We start from the raw sequence: 17,489 nt of genomic DNA, 5'->3' as shown, positions 1-17,489 counted from the left end.
AAATATTTTGTAGTAAATGCCTTAATCTTAGCAGTTGCTGGAGGATATGGCAACTGTATGATGGACCCACACCTCTTATCCGTGGCAGAGGAAGCTAAGCCTCCCTCAAAGTTGCTGCTTCTCCATAGCTGAATCTTACTAGAGTCAGATGGGCAGCCCCCGGGCTTCCTGATTGGGTATCTAAGTTATACCAGTTGTGAAAATGGCACCACCAGTTCTAAAAGGTACTTCCCTACTGGGCTATGTTGTTAGCGTCAAGTGCTTCCTGAGTTCCTGTTCCATCTGTATGGATACAGAAGTGTCAGTGTTCTGGGGAACACTGTAATAACAAAAGAAAGATGCACGTAAAAAACAGAAAAGAACAAAGAACATTACAGTACTTAATACAGTGGTGGAAATCCACCTGTGGAGTCCAGACACCTCAACCATGTGACTTGAAACAGCTGTTTAATTTTCTCTTCTGTGACACACCAGCACTCAGGATGCTGAGGCAGGAGGATTGTCACAATTTTGAGGCTAGCCCAGGCTCAAGGAGTTCCAGGCCAGCCAAACTACAAAATGATACCCTGCCTCAATAACCCAAAATATATAGAGGTAGATATAGTTTATAAACTGTGTTATCTGAACTAAAAGGTTATGTATATGAAAATATTTGAACACTATGAAAATGTTATACAAAGGTAAATATACTATGAGCATATTCTAGCCAAAAACCTAAGTATACATAAGACTATTTACAATGTTTTCTTTCTTTTTTGGGAGGGAGAATTTCCCATCATGCACCCCAATCCCACTCATTTCCCGGTCCCCATGTCTACCCTCCCTCCTCCCCCCAAAGAAGAAAAAGAAAAGCTCCTCACTCTTCCACCTTTCCCACCTCTCTAGCATATGTTCTTTGGTCGTAGGGGCCTTGAGAGTTTTGCTGTGTCATGCAGGATACCTTTTCCCCAAACAGCTTTTCTTGCAAATGTTCATTGCAGTGGGGTTGTTGATCTGATTCAAGGCCTCTGGCTTCTGGTAAGCCATCAATACTGTATCCTCACCAAGAAGCTCCTCTTTGATATCTTGTTGCTATCCTGAGTTATGGAGATCATGCAGCTATGGTTCTACAGGACCAGTCCCTTCATGTGCTCCAGCAGGTCATAGATGGGTAGATGTTGGGGTGGGCAAACTCAAAGCCCTGGATATGGGCCTGGGTCACAGCTGAGTTGGTCAGTCGAGGCCTCCACTGGGACAAGGATGAGAGCTAGCTCTCCTGGGCCCAAACCATTGGGTCCAGCTCTCCCACGAACACGGTGAGGGGCAGGGCCAGCTCACCGTGTATGGAGCCAATTCTCCATTGTGGGAAGCTGACGAGGGACAGTTCTCTCAGGGCTATCAAGGATCATCTCTCCTGTGTGCACACCACTGGGGCCAGTTTTCCCAGAATGGAGAGAGGCAGCTCTTCCACTGAGGTGACCTGTGACTGGTGATGGGTGGGTCCAGTGCCCAGGCCACTGGGGCCAGCATTCCCATGGCCCCTGGTGGTAAAATGGGCCATGGACATCAACGCAGACTCAGGCTGCATTAGAGTGATGGACCCAGACATCCAGGTCAGACCTGGTGTCATTTGGCCCCAGGTGGTAGTGTAAGCCACTGTTTCTCACTGCCTTTGTGTCTTCTGTTCCACTTCTCCCCACAATGGACAATCCACTCTGTTTCTTCTTCTCTCCACCACTTACCTGTTCATCACAGAGGCGCCTGTCAGCCCAGGGCATGAGGTGCTGGGAAGGCTAGTGGCTGCCTTCTGCCTACCTGGGGATACAATGTTTCCAAAGCCAGTCTGTGATTAAGTGCCAGAAAGTGAGTGCTACTGGGGCTGGAGACATGGTTCGGCAGTTAAAAGCGAGTCTTGCTCTTTCAGAGGACCTGACTTTGGTTCCCAGCCCTGTTAGGTAGCTCATGACTTCCTCTAACTCCAGCTTCAGGGGATCCAATACCTTCATGTGGCCTCCATGGGTACCTGCACACATCCAAAAATAAAAATAAATCTTTAAAATTGTTGAAATACTAGTAATTTTTAAAAAGTTGCTGCAGCATTTCAAGGTATATGTTACAATGTCAGGAAACTATAATACTAGTTGATAAAACTTGCTCAGGAATCTGAATTCAAGATAACTCTTGACGTGGGTTAAGATTTAATGAGATAAAAGAGTCAAAGTATGGAGCTTAAAAATAAATTTGTCTTAGCTGAACATGGTGGTACACATCTTTAATCCTAGCACTTGGTAGGCAGAAGTAGATAGATTTCTGTGAGTTCAAGGCAAACCAGGGCTATGGAGAGACTATGCATCAAAGAAAGAAAAGGTTGTCTTGCTCTAGACAAGTCTGGTGAAAAATTGTTACATCTTGAACACTTGCTAAAAAATACAACTTGTATTCTTTAAAAGTATAATTTAGTGACTGACTCAGGATATTCCCAAAGTGCATGGATCATGTGCCTGACTTCATTTTCATTACTAGAAAAAGGAGAACCATGCCTACTTATATGTATCTTTAACCTAGCCTTTGACCACTATAAATATACCTTCTGTCTTAGGAATTTGCCAATTCTAGATATTTCATATAATTGGAACCACAGGGGATAGAGAGATGATGGCTCAGCAGTTAAGACTTAAAGCTCTTACAGAGGACCAAGTTCAGTTCCCAGCACTCATAATAGACTGCTCACAAGTGGCTGTGTCTCCAGCTCCAGGGGATCTAATGCCCTCTTCTTGACTCCATGGATTCTAGCATTCACACGCATGCACACACCGCTGTCTTGGCTTACTTGTTATTGCTGTGATCAAAAGCAAATTGAAAAAGGAAGGGTTTATCTTTGGCTTATGTGTTCTGATCACAGTACATCATGAAAGGAAGTCAAGGCATGAACTCTAGCTAGGAACCCAGAAGTAAGAACTAAAGTAGAAGCCATGGAGGATCACTGTTTCATGACTTGTCCCCCATAGCTTGCTCAGTTTGCTTTTTTTATATAACTCAGGACTAGGGTACCTAGGGGGTGCCACCACCCACAGTGGGCTGGGCCCACCCGTGTCAGTTATTAATTTTTAAAAAATATATCCCACAGATTGCCTGAAGGCCAATCTTACAGTGAAGATATTTCCTAAATTAAGATCCCCTCCTTCCAAATGACCCTAGCTTGTGTGTCAGATTGACAAAAGACTAACTGTACATTCAGACATACATCCACATAATTTAAAATAGATTTTTTAATGGAACCCTGTGCATATAACCTTTTCCATTTGATTTCTTTAATTGAGCATGTACTTAGTTTATAGCATGTTATCAGAACTTTTATTTTTGAGATTGGATAATATTTCATTATATGAATATGCCATTTTTGCTTATGTAATCACATGGTTATTAAATTATTTTCATTTTGAGGGTAATATGAATAATGCTTTATAAGTGTTTTTAATACAGTTTTGTATGGACACAAGTTTTAGTTCTTTTACGTGTACACCCAGCAGTAGGATTGCTGGACATACGGTAATTCTGTGTTTAATTTTTTGAGAAGATGTAGACTCTTTGCAAAATTCCTATATGCCATATTATATTACCACAACAAGTGAATGAGCTTCCCAATTTCTCCTCATCCTTCTTATTGCCTGTCTTGGATTGCAGCTAGTACGAGTAAAATGGTATCTTATTGCAGTTTAGATTTGTTAGTGGTAAATGATGTTAAACATCTTGAATTGTGTTTGCTTAGTAAACTGTTAAATATTTACCAAGGTTCTTTCCTGCATCCTAGCCTCATGAGGGGACAAATCAGGAAAGAAGTCCTCACTACCTTTTTCTACTTCATAGTATACTATTAACTGGATCTTACTTCTATAAATTACAATATATTTCCTACAGTATCTTGGTGGTGTTATAAAATATGAAGTTTAAATAAAAACTGGTGATATATTATTTATGATTTATTAAAGCTTGCCTGATGATTCAGAAGGCAAAGTCAGCCACAAGCTATAGAGGTCAGGTTGTGGTGATACACACCTTGAATCCCAGCAGCCATACAAGATAGCCATAGAAGCCAGGCAGTGGTGGCACACACCTTTAGTACCAGGACTCAGGAGACAAAGGCAGATGGATCTCTCTGAGTTCAAGACTGCCCAGGGCTATACAAGATTGAATCAGTCTAAAAGAGAAACAGAGCTCACACATTTAATCCCAGGACTCATGAGAAGTATTTAAGACAGAAACAGGGTCTCAGAGTTGGTATTCATTCTCCAACCACATTAAGAATAGAAAGGCATTCATTCTCTCCAGCCACGCTAAGGAGAGGCAGCAATCTGAGGTTTGGTGAGAGCTCGTGGAGACAGGATCACCCCTTTCAGCCTGAGGTAGTGGTAAGAACTAGTGCTTGGCTGCTCTGCTTTTTTGGGTCTTCAGCTTGAAGCTTGAACCCTAATATCTGTCTCTGGGTCTTTTATTTTTCATGTTACAGAAGACCATGTCCAAAATAACAAAGTTCAGATCAACTTTTGATTATTGATTGTGTCTGTAATTGAGTGTTTCTTAGATATACTTCCATCAGCCTGAAGAAGATAAGTCATTTTTACAGTGTATCTGTAAATGTTGAAATGCATTTAGAGTTGACATCTCTTCTTTCCCTGCCCTTAGGGTTGTTATATTATGCAGGGCATGGTTATGAAAACTTTGGGAACAGTTTTATGGTCCCTGTTGATGCTCCAAATCCATATAGGTCTGAAAATTGCCTGTGCGTACAAAACATACTGAAATTGATGCAAGAAAAGGAAACCGGACTCAATGTGTTCCTGTTGGATATGTGTCGGAAAAGGTAAAATTTCTGATATCTATAAAGCTGTTGTTGGAATCAATTGTCAACCTTAACAAATTCAACCTAAGGCAATTCCATAAAGTGCTAAGAACCAGTTGGAATTGTATATTTCTGAAAGCAGACTTAATATATTTTCATTATGGGTATCTAATTCTTTTAACTTATTTTCTGTTTACTGTAGAAGGGACTAAAAGGTACAAGCTATATACTTGTACCACAAAGTATCGGCTCTCTAGAATGTGTATATATGTTACTAGTAGTCACTGAAATTATTCTCCAGCAATTAACAATCACACCTGTGGATTTAGACTAGGTAGTCACCAGTCTGTCTTGTAAAAAATGTGGAAAGTATAGTTGAGTAGATTTTGGAAGCCTTTTGTTGTTGTTGTTTTTGTTTTTCGAGACATGGTTTCTCTGTGGCATTGGAGGCTGTCCTGGAACCAGCTCTTGTAGACGAGGCTGGGCTCGAACTCACAGAGATCCCCCTGCCTCTGCCTCCTGAGTGCTGGGATTAAAGGTGTGCGCCACCACCGCCCGACTGATTTTGGAAGTCTTAAATCTGTTTGTCTGCCTTTGTGTTCCCTGTGGATCAGAACCAATGATTATTCCTCTCCAATCTTTTTGCTTATGAGTCAGAATTCAATGAGGGAGTTCAGACACAACTTCATTTCTAAAGCTAACAAAAAAAAAAAAACAGGTGTGAACTGACTTTAATTGCAGAACTCAGGAGGCAGAAGCATGTGGATCTTTGTGAGTTCAAAGCCAGCCTGGTCTACGTAGCAAGTTCCAGGCCAGCCAGGGCTGCATAGTGAGACCAAAAACTAAAAGTCAGGTATAGCAGTGTTCTAGTGATCAGGAGACTGAGAGTGGGAGGATCTTGAGTTTGAGACTAGCGCACACTACACAGTAAGATCCTAGCAAAAAAAGAAAGAAACAGCAAAAGATGTGATGACTATTTGCTATCTTCATAATGTGGGAGCCTGGGTTGTTCTTGGTTTGTATGTAGCTGTCTAAGTAAAAGAATTTGAATCTATCATTTTATGTGTACTAAAGTAGTGTATTTTTCATTGACAAATACTGTAATTTCTCATACTTGTATCTGTCCTTTTCTCCTTCCCATGCATATAAATAGAAATGACTATGATGATACCATTCCAATCTTGGATGCACTGAAAGTCACTGCCAATATTGTGTTTGGATATGCCACGTAAGAAAACTTTATATTCAGTTTTCTTTATTCTTGTATGTCTTTGTTCTGATTGTCAATTAGAGACACAAATATCCATGGGCATCCAGGCATAAATTTGCCTTCTTGATGTGCCCGATAGAAAGCTTCCGCTGTGCGCTTCGGTCTCTGTGCCTTCTCACTGGGCAGCAGAACCTTCACTTTCGCCTCAAGCTCAGTCCTAGTTGGGAAGCCACTGAAAGGCAGATGAAAGAGGGGAGCTTTTCTGTAGGTATGGATACCCCACTAGCAAACACTGGCTGTTTCTTTTCTCGAATAGTGACAAATTATGAGCAGATACATTTGTGGGGTACAGGGTGCTACAATATGCACAGCATGGAATGGTCGTATGAAGCCCATTGGTATTCCAGTTACTTTCATGCCCGTTTACTTCCCCTGTCTGAGAGAAAGAAGCATTTTGCCCTGGCCAGCATCTCCCTCCCACCCCCTTCCCAGCCTCTGGCACCACCACTCTGCCTTTGGCATCTGTTGTGTGTTTAGTTTTGTCAGTGAACATGCAGTTTTGTTGTTCTGTGGGCCTGGCTAAGTTCACCTTTTTCTCTTGGTGTTTCTAAGGTGCCAAGGAGCAGAGGCTTTTGAAATCCAGCATTCCGGATTGGCGAATGGGATTTTTATGAAATTTTTAAAAGATAGATTATTAGAAGACAAGAAAATAACTGTGTTACTGGATGAAGTTGCAGAAGGTAAAATTTTAAAAAGACCAATCCACTCAGGAAAGCCCAGCAGTGAAGAGAAACCCACTGTGCAGGTTTGAAATTACCATGTGCTGTAGGAAAGTGGCTTAATGTTGAGCAACGCCACTGCTACTCAGTCCTTCTCTTTCCTTGTTGTCTCAGTGAATGGCAGGTGCAGTGCTGAGATGGAATTCGGTCCTCAAAGCTCTGCCTTGTGTCAGCCTGATGCCTTGCTGCTGCCCAGTCCAGTTGTTAGGAAAGATAAAAGTGCACTGAGCAGTCTCTGCCAAGCAAAGCATCTTCCCCTACAGCTTACCTGAATTTTTCACTATTGTTAGCCATCCAGGTTTTTTTTATTTGGTTAAGTCTTCCTGTTTCTTTTTTATCCTCTTTTTTTGAAGTTCTTTGTATATCTTTCCTTTTTAGCTAATAAGAATTTACCTGTAAGAATCTTTAACATGTAGTCCTTGATTGTCCTGTGTAATTCCCAACATACTGATCTATCTTTGACTTGAGGTTACAGGAGGAAACCATCATGCCTATGTTAATTTTACTATTCATAGTATAATATGCAAAAGTAGGCTGGTGGTGGTGGTGGTGGTGGTGGTGCACACCTTTAATCCCAGCACTTGGGAGGCAGACACATTTTTTGTGAGTTTGAGGCTAGCCTCGTCTATAGAGCTATTTCCAGGGCTACACAGAGAAACCCTGTCTTGGGGGGAAAAATGCATACATACATATACATATACATATATGTTACTTCTTGTTTAAAAAAGAAATAATTGAAGAAAATGTGACATTTAATTTTAAATTTTCTCATGCATATGTTGTCATTTGACTTTCTACTGAAAGTGATTCTCTGCAGACTACAGACATAAAGTTAGCATGGCATCTCTCTTAAAAAGGGGACTGCATTCTAATTCTCCCCTAAAAATATAAACAAATAAATAACAGTTGTGGTACATCAGTTCATGTTCAGACTCAGCTACAGAGAGAGTAAGTTTGAGGTCAGCACATACAACATGAGACCCTATGTCAAGAAAGTAATAATTAGGAAACATGCTTTTAGGACTATATTTTTATGTGTTTGCTCACTGCTTTAAACTGCTTTGAACTATGCTTGGTACCTAGTAGGTACTGAGTAAACATTCGTTAACAGATGATATTGAGAAAAAAAGCCTGACTTATTAGGACATGCTTAACCTAAATTTGTTTGGTTTTATTTTGTTATTTTTTTAGACATGGTTTATCTATACTGTCTGGCTATCCTGGAGCTGGCAACATAGACCAGGCTGGCCTTGAATCACAGAGATCCTCCTGCCTCTGCCTCCAGAGTGCCAAGATTAAAGGTGTGCACCACCATGCCAGGCCTGAATATTTTAGATACAACAAAAGACCCAGTCTTTAGAAAGTGCTTACCTTCTTGTCTTTCAGATATGGGTAAATGCCACCTTACCAAAGGCAAGCAAGCGCTAGAGATCCGAAGCAGCTTGTCTGAAAAGAGAGCACTTACTGATCCAATCCAGGGGACAGCTTGCTCTGCAGAGTCTCTAGTGCGGAATCTACAGTGGGCCAAGGCTCATGGTATGCTGAAGTCTGTCTCCTGTGTGGCTTCCATCAGAAACTTACTTTTATTTTGTTTGTTTGTTTATTTGATTTGCTTTTTGAGACTGGGTCTCACTGTAGTCCTGTCAGGCCTGGAACTCACTATGTAAACCAGGCTGGCCTCAAACTCAAAAAGATCCACTTACTTCTGTTTCCTGGGTGCTGAGATTAAAGGTGTGTGCCACCATGTCCAGGTATAAACTTATTTTTAAAATCATAAGTCTTTTTTTATTCTGACTAAGCAGTTTTCTCCCGAGTTTTACAGTGAAATTGAGGTGGGGTGGGTGGCAGATATAGTGGTGTGTGCCTGTAATTCTAGCACTTGGAAGGCTGAGGCAGGAAGAGCATGAGTTCATGGTTAGTCTAAATACATGACAAGATGCTGCCTCAAAAGGACATGTGTTCACCTAGTAAGCAAGTCCAGAACTAATCTTTCAGTTGTATATACTGCACTGGTTTATGCTAGAAATAACAAACTATTTAATTTAGTATTTTACTATTAGCTAAAACAAATTTATTTGTTTGTTTGTTTTTGGTCTTTTGAGAAAGGCATCATTATGTAGCTTATGCTGGCCTAGAACTCCAAAAGTTAATCACATGTTTAATTCTTCTGTTCTAAAAGTGAGTTAAATTTTTATTTATGTGGGATGCAGACAAGCCTTTGGCTCCTCCACAGTGTGACTTGAAATGTGACTGTCAGGAGTCAGGAGGGGCCTGGATTCTACCATGTGCTCAGCTTGTCTAGAATTAAGAAACAGCCCTTATCTCATAGGCTAAGTTCACATAGCAGACAACACAGCTCATGACTGTTACTATCATGCTGTTTATGACACTTAATTGATGCGTGAAGTGGCAAAGGCAAGAAAAAGAAGATGAAGAGAAAAATCATATCTGTACCTTGATGACCTTCCAGTTTAAATGGTATAGTAAAAAATAAGCTTAAATTATTGCCTGAAGGAAAGGATTTTCTATGGCATTCCCCAGGTATCTACTCTGAGCCTTTTATCATAAAAAAAATTGAAAAACAATATATTTCTTGAACTTCTGTTTTTAAAAAAGTCTTTATAATACTTCATTCTCTTAAGTCTTATTTTTGGCAAATTAACATGTTAAGAGCACATTAAGGGTAAAGTGCTATAAATATATCATATTCTAGATAATTGCACAAATAACTAAAATTGAATGTCTTTTCCATATATACACACACACACACACATATATATATATATAAAACACACACACACACACACACACAAGAACAACACTGGGTGGTGATGGTATACACTTTTAATCCCAGCACTCAGGAGGCAGAAGCAGGCGGATCTCTCTGAGTTCAAGGCCAGTCTGGTCTACAAAGCTAGTTCCAGTACAGCCAAGGCTATGCAAAGAAACCCTGTCTTGAAAAAAAGAAAAGAAAAATATTAAGACTAAAAATACTGTAGATATTCAGGAGTAGCTGAATGACTAGTTAACAAATTATCATAGCCACTTGGTGAAATATATTTTGTAAAAATTCTTGTTTGGGTAAGAGGTCTTAGATTAATAGTAGAGTGCTTACCTAAAATGCACAAAACCCCAGGCTTTATCCTTCATACAACATCACGCCACACATGCAAGTCTTGCTGTAAAGACTGAATCATCAATAAAAATCTATGTATATTTTATTCCCACTGGAAAAACCATATATGTCGATGGCAAAAGGTTGGCTTTTGGTCTAATTGTGTGTATACATTTCAGCAGTAACATTACATAATATTTTTAAGCAAATGATCTAACCATATACTGCCCCATGTGGGTATTTGCTAACCATCAGAAAATTTACCAAGCAGTCTTTAAATGATATTATTATATGCTTTTTAACGTTCTTTTCCAGAACTTCCAGAGAGTATGTGCCTTCAATTTCAATGTGGTGTACATATTCAATTAGGATTTGCCGCAGAGTTCTCAAATGTCATGATAATCTACACAAGCATAGTCCACAAACCACCTGAGATAATAATGTGTGATGCCTATGTTACTGATTTCCCACTGGTAAGTCTCATTTCTTTTACTTAAAATAGACTGGCATGTTCTCATTTATTATTAAAGATGGAACTTTAACATGAGGGTGTACGTTAGGGATAGAGTACTTGTCTTACATGAGTAGGGTCCTGTGTTCCAGCCCCAGGACCAAAAGAAACAAGAAGTCACTTAAATAATAAACTTTTTAAATTATTTATTTATTTAACTTCATATGCATTGGTATTTTGCCTGCTTGTATCTCTGTGTGAGGGTGTCAGGTCCCTGTAATTCAAGCTGCCATGTGGGTACTGAGAAATGAACCCAGGTCTTCTGGAAGAGCAGTCAGTGCTCTTAGCCACTGAGCCATCTCTCCAGCCCCCAAATAATAAACTTTTAAAACCACAAAATTCAGTAAGTGTAAAGGAAGTGCTTATATGTGTGCTTACTTGTGTATAACACTTACCATAGTGTTTAATAATTGCCACAATACCTTAAGTGTGTCAAATTCAGAAGTGTCTAAAGTGCACTCAAGAAGGATGTCTGCAGTATCTTCAAATAGAATTTTAACTGTGAGAAGAATGAAATAGTATATGTACAAGGTGTGTGTGTGTATGAATGTCATGAGTAACCTTAATTACTTAATTACTTATGACTTGTTCATAAGTTTATTTTTGGTTTTTCAAGACAAGGTTTCTCTGAGTAGCCCTAGGCGTCCTAGAACTCACTTTGTTCTACTTGTCTCTGCCTCCCAGTGCTGGGATTAAAGGTATGCGCCACCACCACCCTCCTGAGTAACTTTATTTTAAAAGCTTTAGTACAGTCTAAGTTTTTATTACAACATGAATTTTACTTCTGGAACTGGAGAGATGGCTCAAAGGTTATGGGCACTTAGTGCTCTTGTAGAGGACCAGGGTTCAGCACCCATATTAGCCTACTCACAACCACCTATGACTCCAATTCCAGTGTATCCAACGTCCTCTGGCCTCCACAGGTACCCTCATGCATGTGATAATATATACTCACCCAAGCATACATACGAATAGCAACTTGTGAACTTAGATCACTTTTATGTCTCTTTAGTCCTGGATAAGAGATTACCTGTTCGAGCCATTGCTCATGAGAAAACTGTCTCTATGGAGATACTTTATGTTATAGACAATGTTATAAATTGCATTGATTGCATCATTGATGTTCACTGATTTGTGTTTTTTTATAGGACCTAGATATTGATCCAAAACATGCAAATAAGGGGACTCCCGAAGAAACTGGAAGCTATTTAGTATCAAAAGAGCTCCCCAAGCATTGCCTCTATACTAGACTCAGTTCACTACAAAAACTGAAGGTTACTACTTTTCCTGTTTATAGCAACTAATGAAAAAGCTGTGGACCAAAACTGATTGTGGCATAATCTATAGATGAGCTGCTTCATTTGGGTATTAAATTGGAGCAACAATAGCCAATCTACTGTGGGTCTTCTCAGTGATACTTTTGTCATTAAATTTTGTCCATGATACTGGCCTAGGGACTTATTTATGTCTTCTATGCTGTTGAGAAGTTAGGCACATGGTGGATATGTGATATATTTTTAAGTCATAATTTCTTCGTTGTGACTTTCTACAAAACACACAGCAAATTAAAGTTGGAATTGCTTTTTATTCCATTTCTTGTTGAGTGACAAATGATAAACTGCCTCTGTACAGTTCAGCTTTCTAACATAAGCATATCCTTGCAAAAAAAATTTGTATTTTTTTCTTAGCTACATGATTATAATGTAGTAAAAATTAGGTAAAGGAATGGACACTTGTTAAGAGGACAACAGACTATTTTTATTTATTCATATCTAGTCTGCTTCAACTATCCTCCCATTATCTGACTGAGTTACTATCTAGTTTTTTGCTAAAGCAGCTTAGGCTTTGAATGTCCTTGTAAATGATTTTCACATTACAGGCCCCTGTTTCTGGTTTGGGGGAAGGATGAGAGTCCAGTGCCTCACTGCTTGAGAAATGCCTTTCACAGTGCGTCAATCAGAAATGGGAAATCTCTGATTTATAACTTACTTTAGTAAGAACTAGAATTCTTTTAAACAGATAAGTATTGAATGATACAGCCCGCTTATTTGCTTTAGGGGTGTTGGAAAGGAACGTCAGAGAGAGAGCCGAGTGGGACTTTGTTGTGGGTAGGGAGTGGTACTTTAAGGTTTCCACAGTTAATAAACATGATAAACTCTTTTCATTTTTAGGAACATCTGATCTTCACGGTATGTTTATCCTATCAGTATTCAGGACTGGAAGACACTGTGGAGGAGAAGCAGGAAGTGAATGTTGGGAAGCCTCTTATTGCCAAGTTAGACATGCATCGAGGATTGGGCAGAAAGACTTGCTTTCAGGCTTGTGGTCTGCCTGATGAGCCTTATCACAGCTCCACGCCTACCTCAGGGGGAGTGGGGCATTTTCCTTCATCTCAGGACTCGTTCCAGGATGTGTACCATTCACATCTTGGTAATTCAGACAGTGGTATGCCACCAGACAGGTGTCATTGCAGCCGGACTCCACATGCATTTATTTCAAGCTATCCCACCCACCATTACTCCTGCCAGTTTGGTAGAAGTAATGTGCCGGTAGAGACAACTGATGAAATGCCATTCGGTTTTTCTGACAGGCTTATGATTTCTGAAAACTGACCTTCATGTTTTTGAAAATTAGAATAACTACAGTACTTTCACATGAAATAGCACTTACATAAAGGGAGGTGTGGTGAATAGACAAATGTATATGTATAGAGAGAAAACTGACAACAACTGTTTTTATAGCAGGCTCTCAGGAGTGTGAGGTATTAGAATTATAGTATTTAAGCTGAGAGGTGGTGGCACACACTTTTAATCACAGCAGTTCAGAGGCAGAGACAGGTGGATCTCTGAGTTTGAGGCCAGCCTGGTCTACAAAGTGAGTTCCAGGACAGCTAGAAGTACACAGAAACCCTGTCTTGAAAAACAAAAAAAAGAAAAGAAAAAGAATTACATTATTTAACCAGACTATCTCTCTTGCTTTTTTCTCATTTTAAGACTTTGTGAATTAATTTGTTCTTTAAGAGTGAAGTGTGGGGCCTGTGAATATAGTTCAATGGTACAATGCTCAGCTAATATGTTAAAGGACCTGGGCTTGATCATCATTACTGGAGGAAAAATGAATTATTAGAGTGTATATGTAAATATATGTACCAGACATTTTCATTTCGACCACTCAGAAAAGCAATAAGAATGGCATTACTATAGAGTTAAATTGTTGACACCAAAAAAGAACCGTTTCTCTTTTGCAGAGTCACTTTATTATATGTGCATGTGTGTGGGCCTGAATGTGTACAGTGTCCATAGAAGAGGGCGTCAGATCCCCAGAACTAGAATTACAGACAGGTGTGAACCACTCACTGTGAGTGCTGTGAACTAAATCTGTGTCCCTTGCAAGAATAGCAAGTGCTCAACACACGCCTTTAATCCCTGCACTCAGGAGGCAGAGGCAGGTGATCTCTGTGAGTTGAGGCAGCCTGGTCTACAGAGCAAGTTCCAGGACAACCAAGACTATACAGAGAAACCCAATCTCGGAAAAAAAAAGAAGAAAAGGAAAGCAAGTGTTCTCAACCACTGAGCCATTGTTTCAGTCCCAGAAAGAATCTTTTCAATCAACAGGCTTAATTAACTTCATTTTACCAACAGAAAAAACAGAGGCAAACTGTCTTACATTAGAGCCAAACTGTAGTCTCAGTTCTGGTCTCCAATTTCTTATCAGGAGTGGGATTCGAAATCAGGAGTGGGATTCGAACCCACACCTCCAGGGGAGACTGTGACCTTACACCTTATTGTTTGTGTATGTAAGGAGAAAGAGCTTCCTTGTTTAACTTAAAAAGCTGCAGAAGATAATGGCCTTATCATTTTGATTTGAACTACAAGCAGACTTAAAAGCAACTTGAAATAACAAGATGACTGGTAACAAAGATTATTAATCACAAGAGTCTCAACAAAGACAATCCTACAAGCAAATACCATCACTGTTCAGTTCTGACAAACATTAAAATCAGCACCACCTTTCTTTGCAAGTTCTACCTGAAATAGAAAGCATGCCCCATTGTTCACCCAAACCCAAAGCATCACAGCAAAACTGAAAACCATTGTCTATTGTACATACAAACACCAAATCATTAATAAAATACTAGCAAACTGAATCTAACAATATATAAGAAGGATTGTAAACCTTATCAAGTAACTTAACTCAAGAACTCAAGGTTGGTTTAATGTCCAAAAATCAATTAGGCTTATGTGCAGTTAAGTTTCACTTTTCACAGTAGTTATGCTCTAGAAAGTCACTGTACACACCAACTTAGATTTGATTTTACAAAGATGAAGATGAGGTTCAGAAGTATTCAGTGAGGCTGCCACACTAAGGTTAAGGTATGGTAGTTGGAATTCACTTCCTGTCCAACTTGCTCCATAGCATAACATACTGACCTGTCTTCCACCCCCATGCTTTATCAACTAAGAGCTAAAGTAAAAAGGTAGAGCATTGCCTTAATCGACCTCAGCTGGAATCATGAGTGCTAGATAACTCTTAAGTTTTCACTGGTCTGCATACATCTGCACAGGACCACATTACTTCCACAGGTGTTGATTTGGGCGATGGGTCTAGCAAATCAGTGAGGTCACAAATACCTGATCATATGTGAGTGTCCATCTGATAAGTTGAAAAAAGTCAATAAAATCTAACATCCTTTTGTGATAAGAAACTGAGCATAAAGGAGGCCTTCTTCAACATGAAAAAATAAAGGTAATAGATTGAACAGTGAATTCTTCCTTTAAGAGCAGGACTAAAGCCGGGTTCTGATAATTCCTATAATTCTATCTGTCAGGAGGTTGAGGCAGGGTTATTGCAAAGTTGGATACATAGTTGAATACTTTGAAATACATAGTACCAAACCAGACAGAAATATATAAGGAGTCTTTGTTGCCCCCCAAAAAGGAAAAGAAAATAAGTAAAATATCATAAGGTTGTTCACTCACAGTTCTGTTCAGTGTTGTCCTTGAATTTCTAACCAGGGCTTGAAAAATGAAATTCATGTGTATTGGAAAATCAGCAAGGCCATAGGTTGAATGCCAGCAGCTTTCCTTGGCAGACATTGCATGGTGCTGGCATTTCTGACATCTTAAGGTCTCACACCTTCACGTCCTATGCAGTTCCGTTGCTGTGATTAACCACCATAACCAAAAGGAAAGGATTTATTTCAGCTTACAACTCTCAGGTTATACTCCATCACAGGGCAGTCACTGATGCAGAGGCCATGGAGCAGTGCTGCTTGCTGGCTTCTCTCCATGGCTTGCTCAGCCTTCCTTTGTAGAGCAACTGGGACCACAGCCCTGTGGTGGCACTGCCCGCAGTGTACTGGGCCCTCCCATATTAATCATCAAGAAAATGCACCACAGGGCCTATAGGCCAATCTGATGGGAGCATTTTCTCAATTGGGGTTCCTCTTCCAAAATGACTAGTTTGTGCCAAGCTAACAGAACACCAGCCAGCATATGGACATTTCCCTCTTCATCTTAAAAGTGTGTGTGACCTTTCAAGTCTTTGACTTGAGCATGAAGCAGCCAGGTAGCCTTGACAGTAAGTCACAGATTCTTGTCAAGTTCAAAGTCACATAGCTAGAGAGCTTAGGTAATTGATACCTACATGCACACAATTTTAACATGAGAATGAAATCTGAGTATCTGTTATTTTTGTGGGTTTTTCTTAAACAGCCTGATAAATTGTAAGTTGTTTCCTGGTATTTGAACTTCCTCTGATTGGCATGTTGTCATTGCTTTTACCTGCCAGCTGGTAGCAAACAGAAGATCAGGGTTTGACTCCCAAGTACCCACATGGCAGCTCACAACCCTCTGCAATCCAGTTCCGAAGAATCAAATGGTAACACGAGACACATATGGGTACTCAATGTGGGTTCACACAGGCATGCAGGCAAACACCCACACACATAAAATTAATTTCAGAATTTATATATTCCACTGTATATTTAGCCCCATTTCTCAAACTAACCCCAAGATTTTAATTCATATTTTAATATTGTAAGTTCTATCCAGAGCTGACTAAAGAATATTTTTTAAATTTTTACATCCACAACTACATGATGTATTTCTCATATTGACAAACTGTTGATACAAAAAATGCACCTACAGCATGGGGATGATGTGTAAGTGCTGTCTTTTCCAACACGGTAGCAGTGAAAATACTTGAATGCCCCAGACAAGAAGTTTGGCTTCACTAATGAAGGCTTCATTTCTCATGGGTAATGACTGCTCTCCTCTCTCAAGTCGTGGGTGAAAGGCTAACATCAGAGGGCCTAAAGTACTTCATAGACTTGGCAGAACTGTAAAGTGCCACTGTTTTAGCTGAGTGGTGTGGCTCATACCTACAATCCAGCATTCAGACTGAAACAGGATTGCCACAAGTAGGAGGCCAGCCTGAGCTATACTGTTGAGTTTCAGAAGCCTGTGCTAAATAGAGTGAGATTCATCTCAAAACTAAAAACTACCAGTCTTTCCAAAAGTGTCAGATTTTATGTTCTCAAAACCATTTATCCAGGTAGGGTATTATTTGTTATTAAAGTCTGTAAAGTATTTTCATAAGATTGGCAATGTACATGGAAAATAAGTTGCACAGTCTGAAGAGAAGGCTCAGAGCCAGTTCAATTCCCAGCACCCACAGGTTGACTCACAACTGCCTAGAACTCCAGTTCCACAGGATCCAGTGTCCTTTTCTGGCCTCCAAAGGCACTAGGCGTGCACAGACATACATGCATGCAAAACACCCATACATGGAAATTTTAAGTAAGCCACACATAGGGATGCATGCCTTTAATTCCAGCATTCAGGAGGCAGAGGAAGATGCATCTCTTAGTCTGAGGCCAACCTGTTCTACATAGAGAGTTCCAGAACAGCCAGGGCTAGACAGAGAAACGTCTCACAAAAAGTCAATGAAATTAATTAATTAAATAAGTTACGATTGAATTTTACTCACTCCAAAAATCACTTTGTATAAACAAAAATGCAGATTTAACATGTCCAATTATTAACATATAAAAT

At 39.8% G+C, this 17,489-nt stretch overlaps 1 protein-coding gene across 2 annotated transcripts in view; it reads left to right on the top strand.

The window, feature by feature from the left end:
• Malt1 (MALT1 paracaspase) overlaps window positions 1-15,135 on the top strand; it is a 47,026-nt gene extending 31,891 nt beyond the window's left edge. For both annotated transcript variants that reach the window (XM_005074658.4, XM_005074657.4), the window contains 7 exons: window positions 4,663-4,840; window positions 5,973-6,047; window positions 6,642-6,769; window positions 8,195-8,344; window positions 10,239-10,396; window positions 11,583-11,708; window positions 12,606-15,135. In XM_005074658.4, the coding sequence (XP_005074715.1) occupies window positions 4,663-4,840; window positions 5,973-6,047; window positions 6,642-6,769; window positions 8,195-8,344; window positions 10,239-10,396; window positions 11,583-11,708; window positions 12,606-13,046 (1,256 nt within the window). In that variant the 3' untranslated portion in view covers window positions 13,047-15,135. The remainder of the gene's footprint in view (window positions 1-4,662; window positions 4,841-5,972; window positions 6,048-6,641; window positions 6,770-8,194; window positions 8,345-10,238; window positions 10,397-11,582; window positions 11,709-12,605) is intronic.
• Window positions 15,136-17,489: the final 2,354 nt, after the last annotated feature.

This window comes from Mesocricetus auratus, unplaced genomic scaffold (assembly GCF_017639785.1).
Source record: "Mesocricetus auratus isolate SY011 unplaced genomic scaffold, BCM_Maur_2.0 Super-Scaffold_6730, whole genome shotgun sequence".
Lineage (NCBI taxonomy): Eukaryota > Metazoa > Chordata > Mammalia > Rodentia > Cricetidae > Mesocricetus > Mesocricetus auratus.
This window is presented reverse-complemented; position numbering and strand designations above follow the sequence as displayed.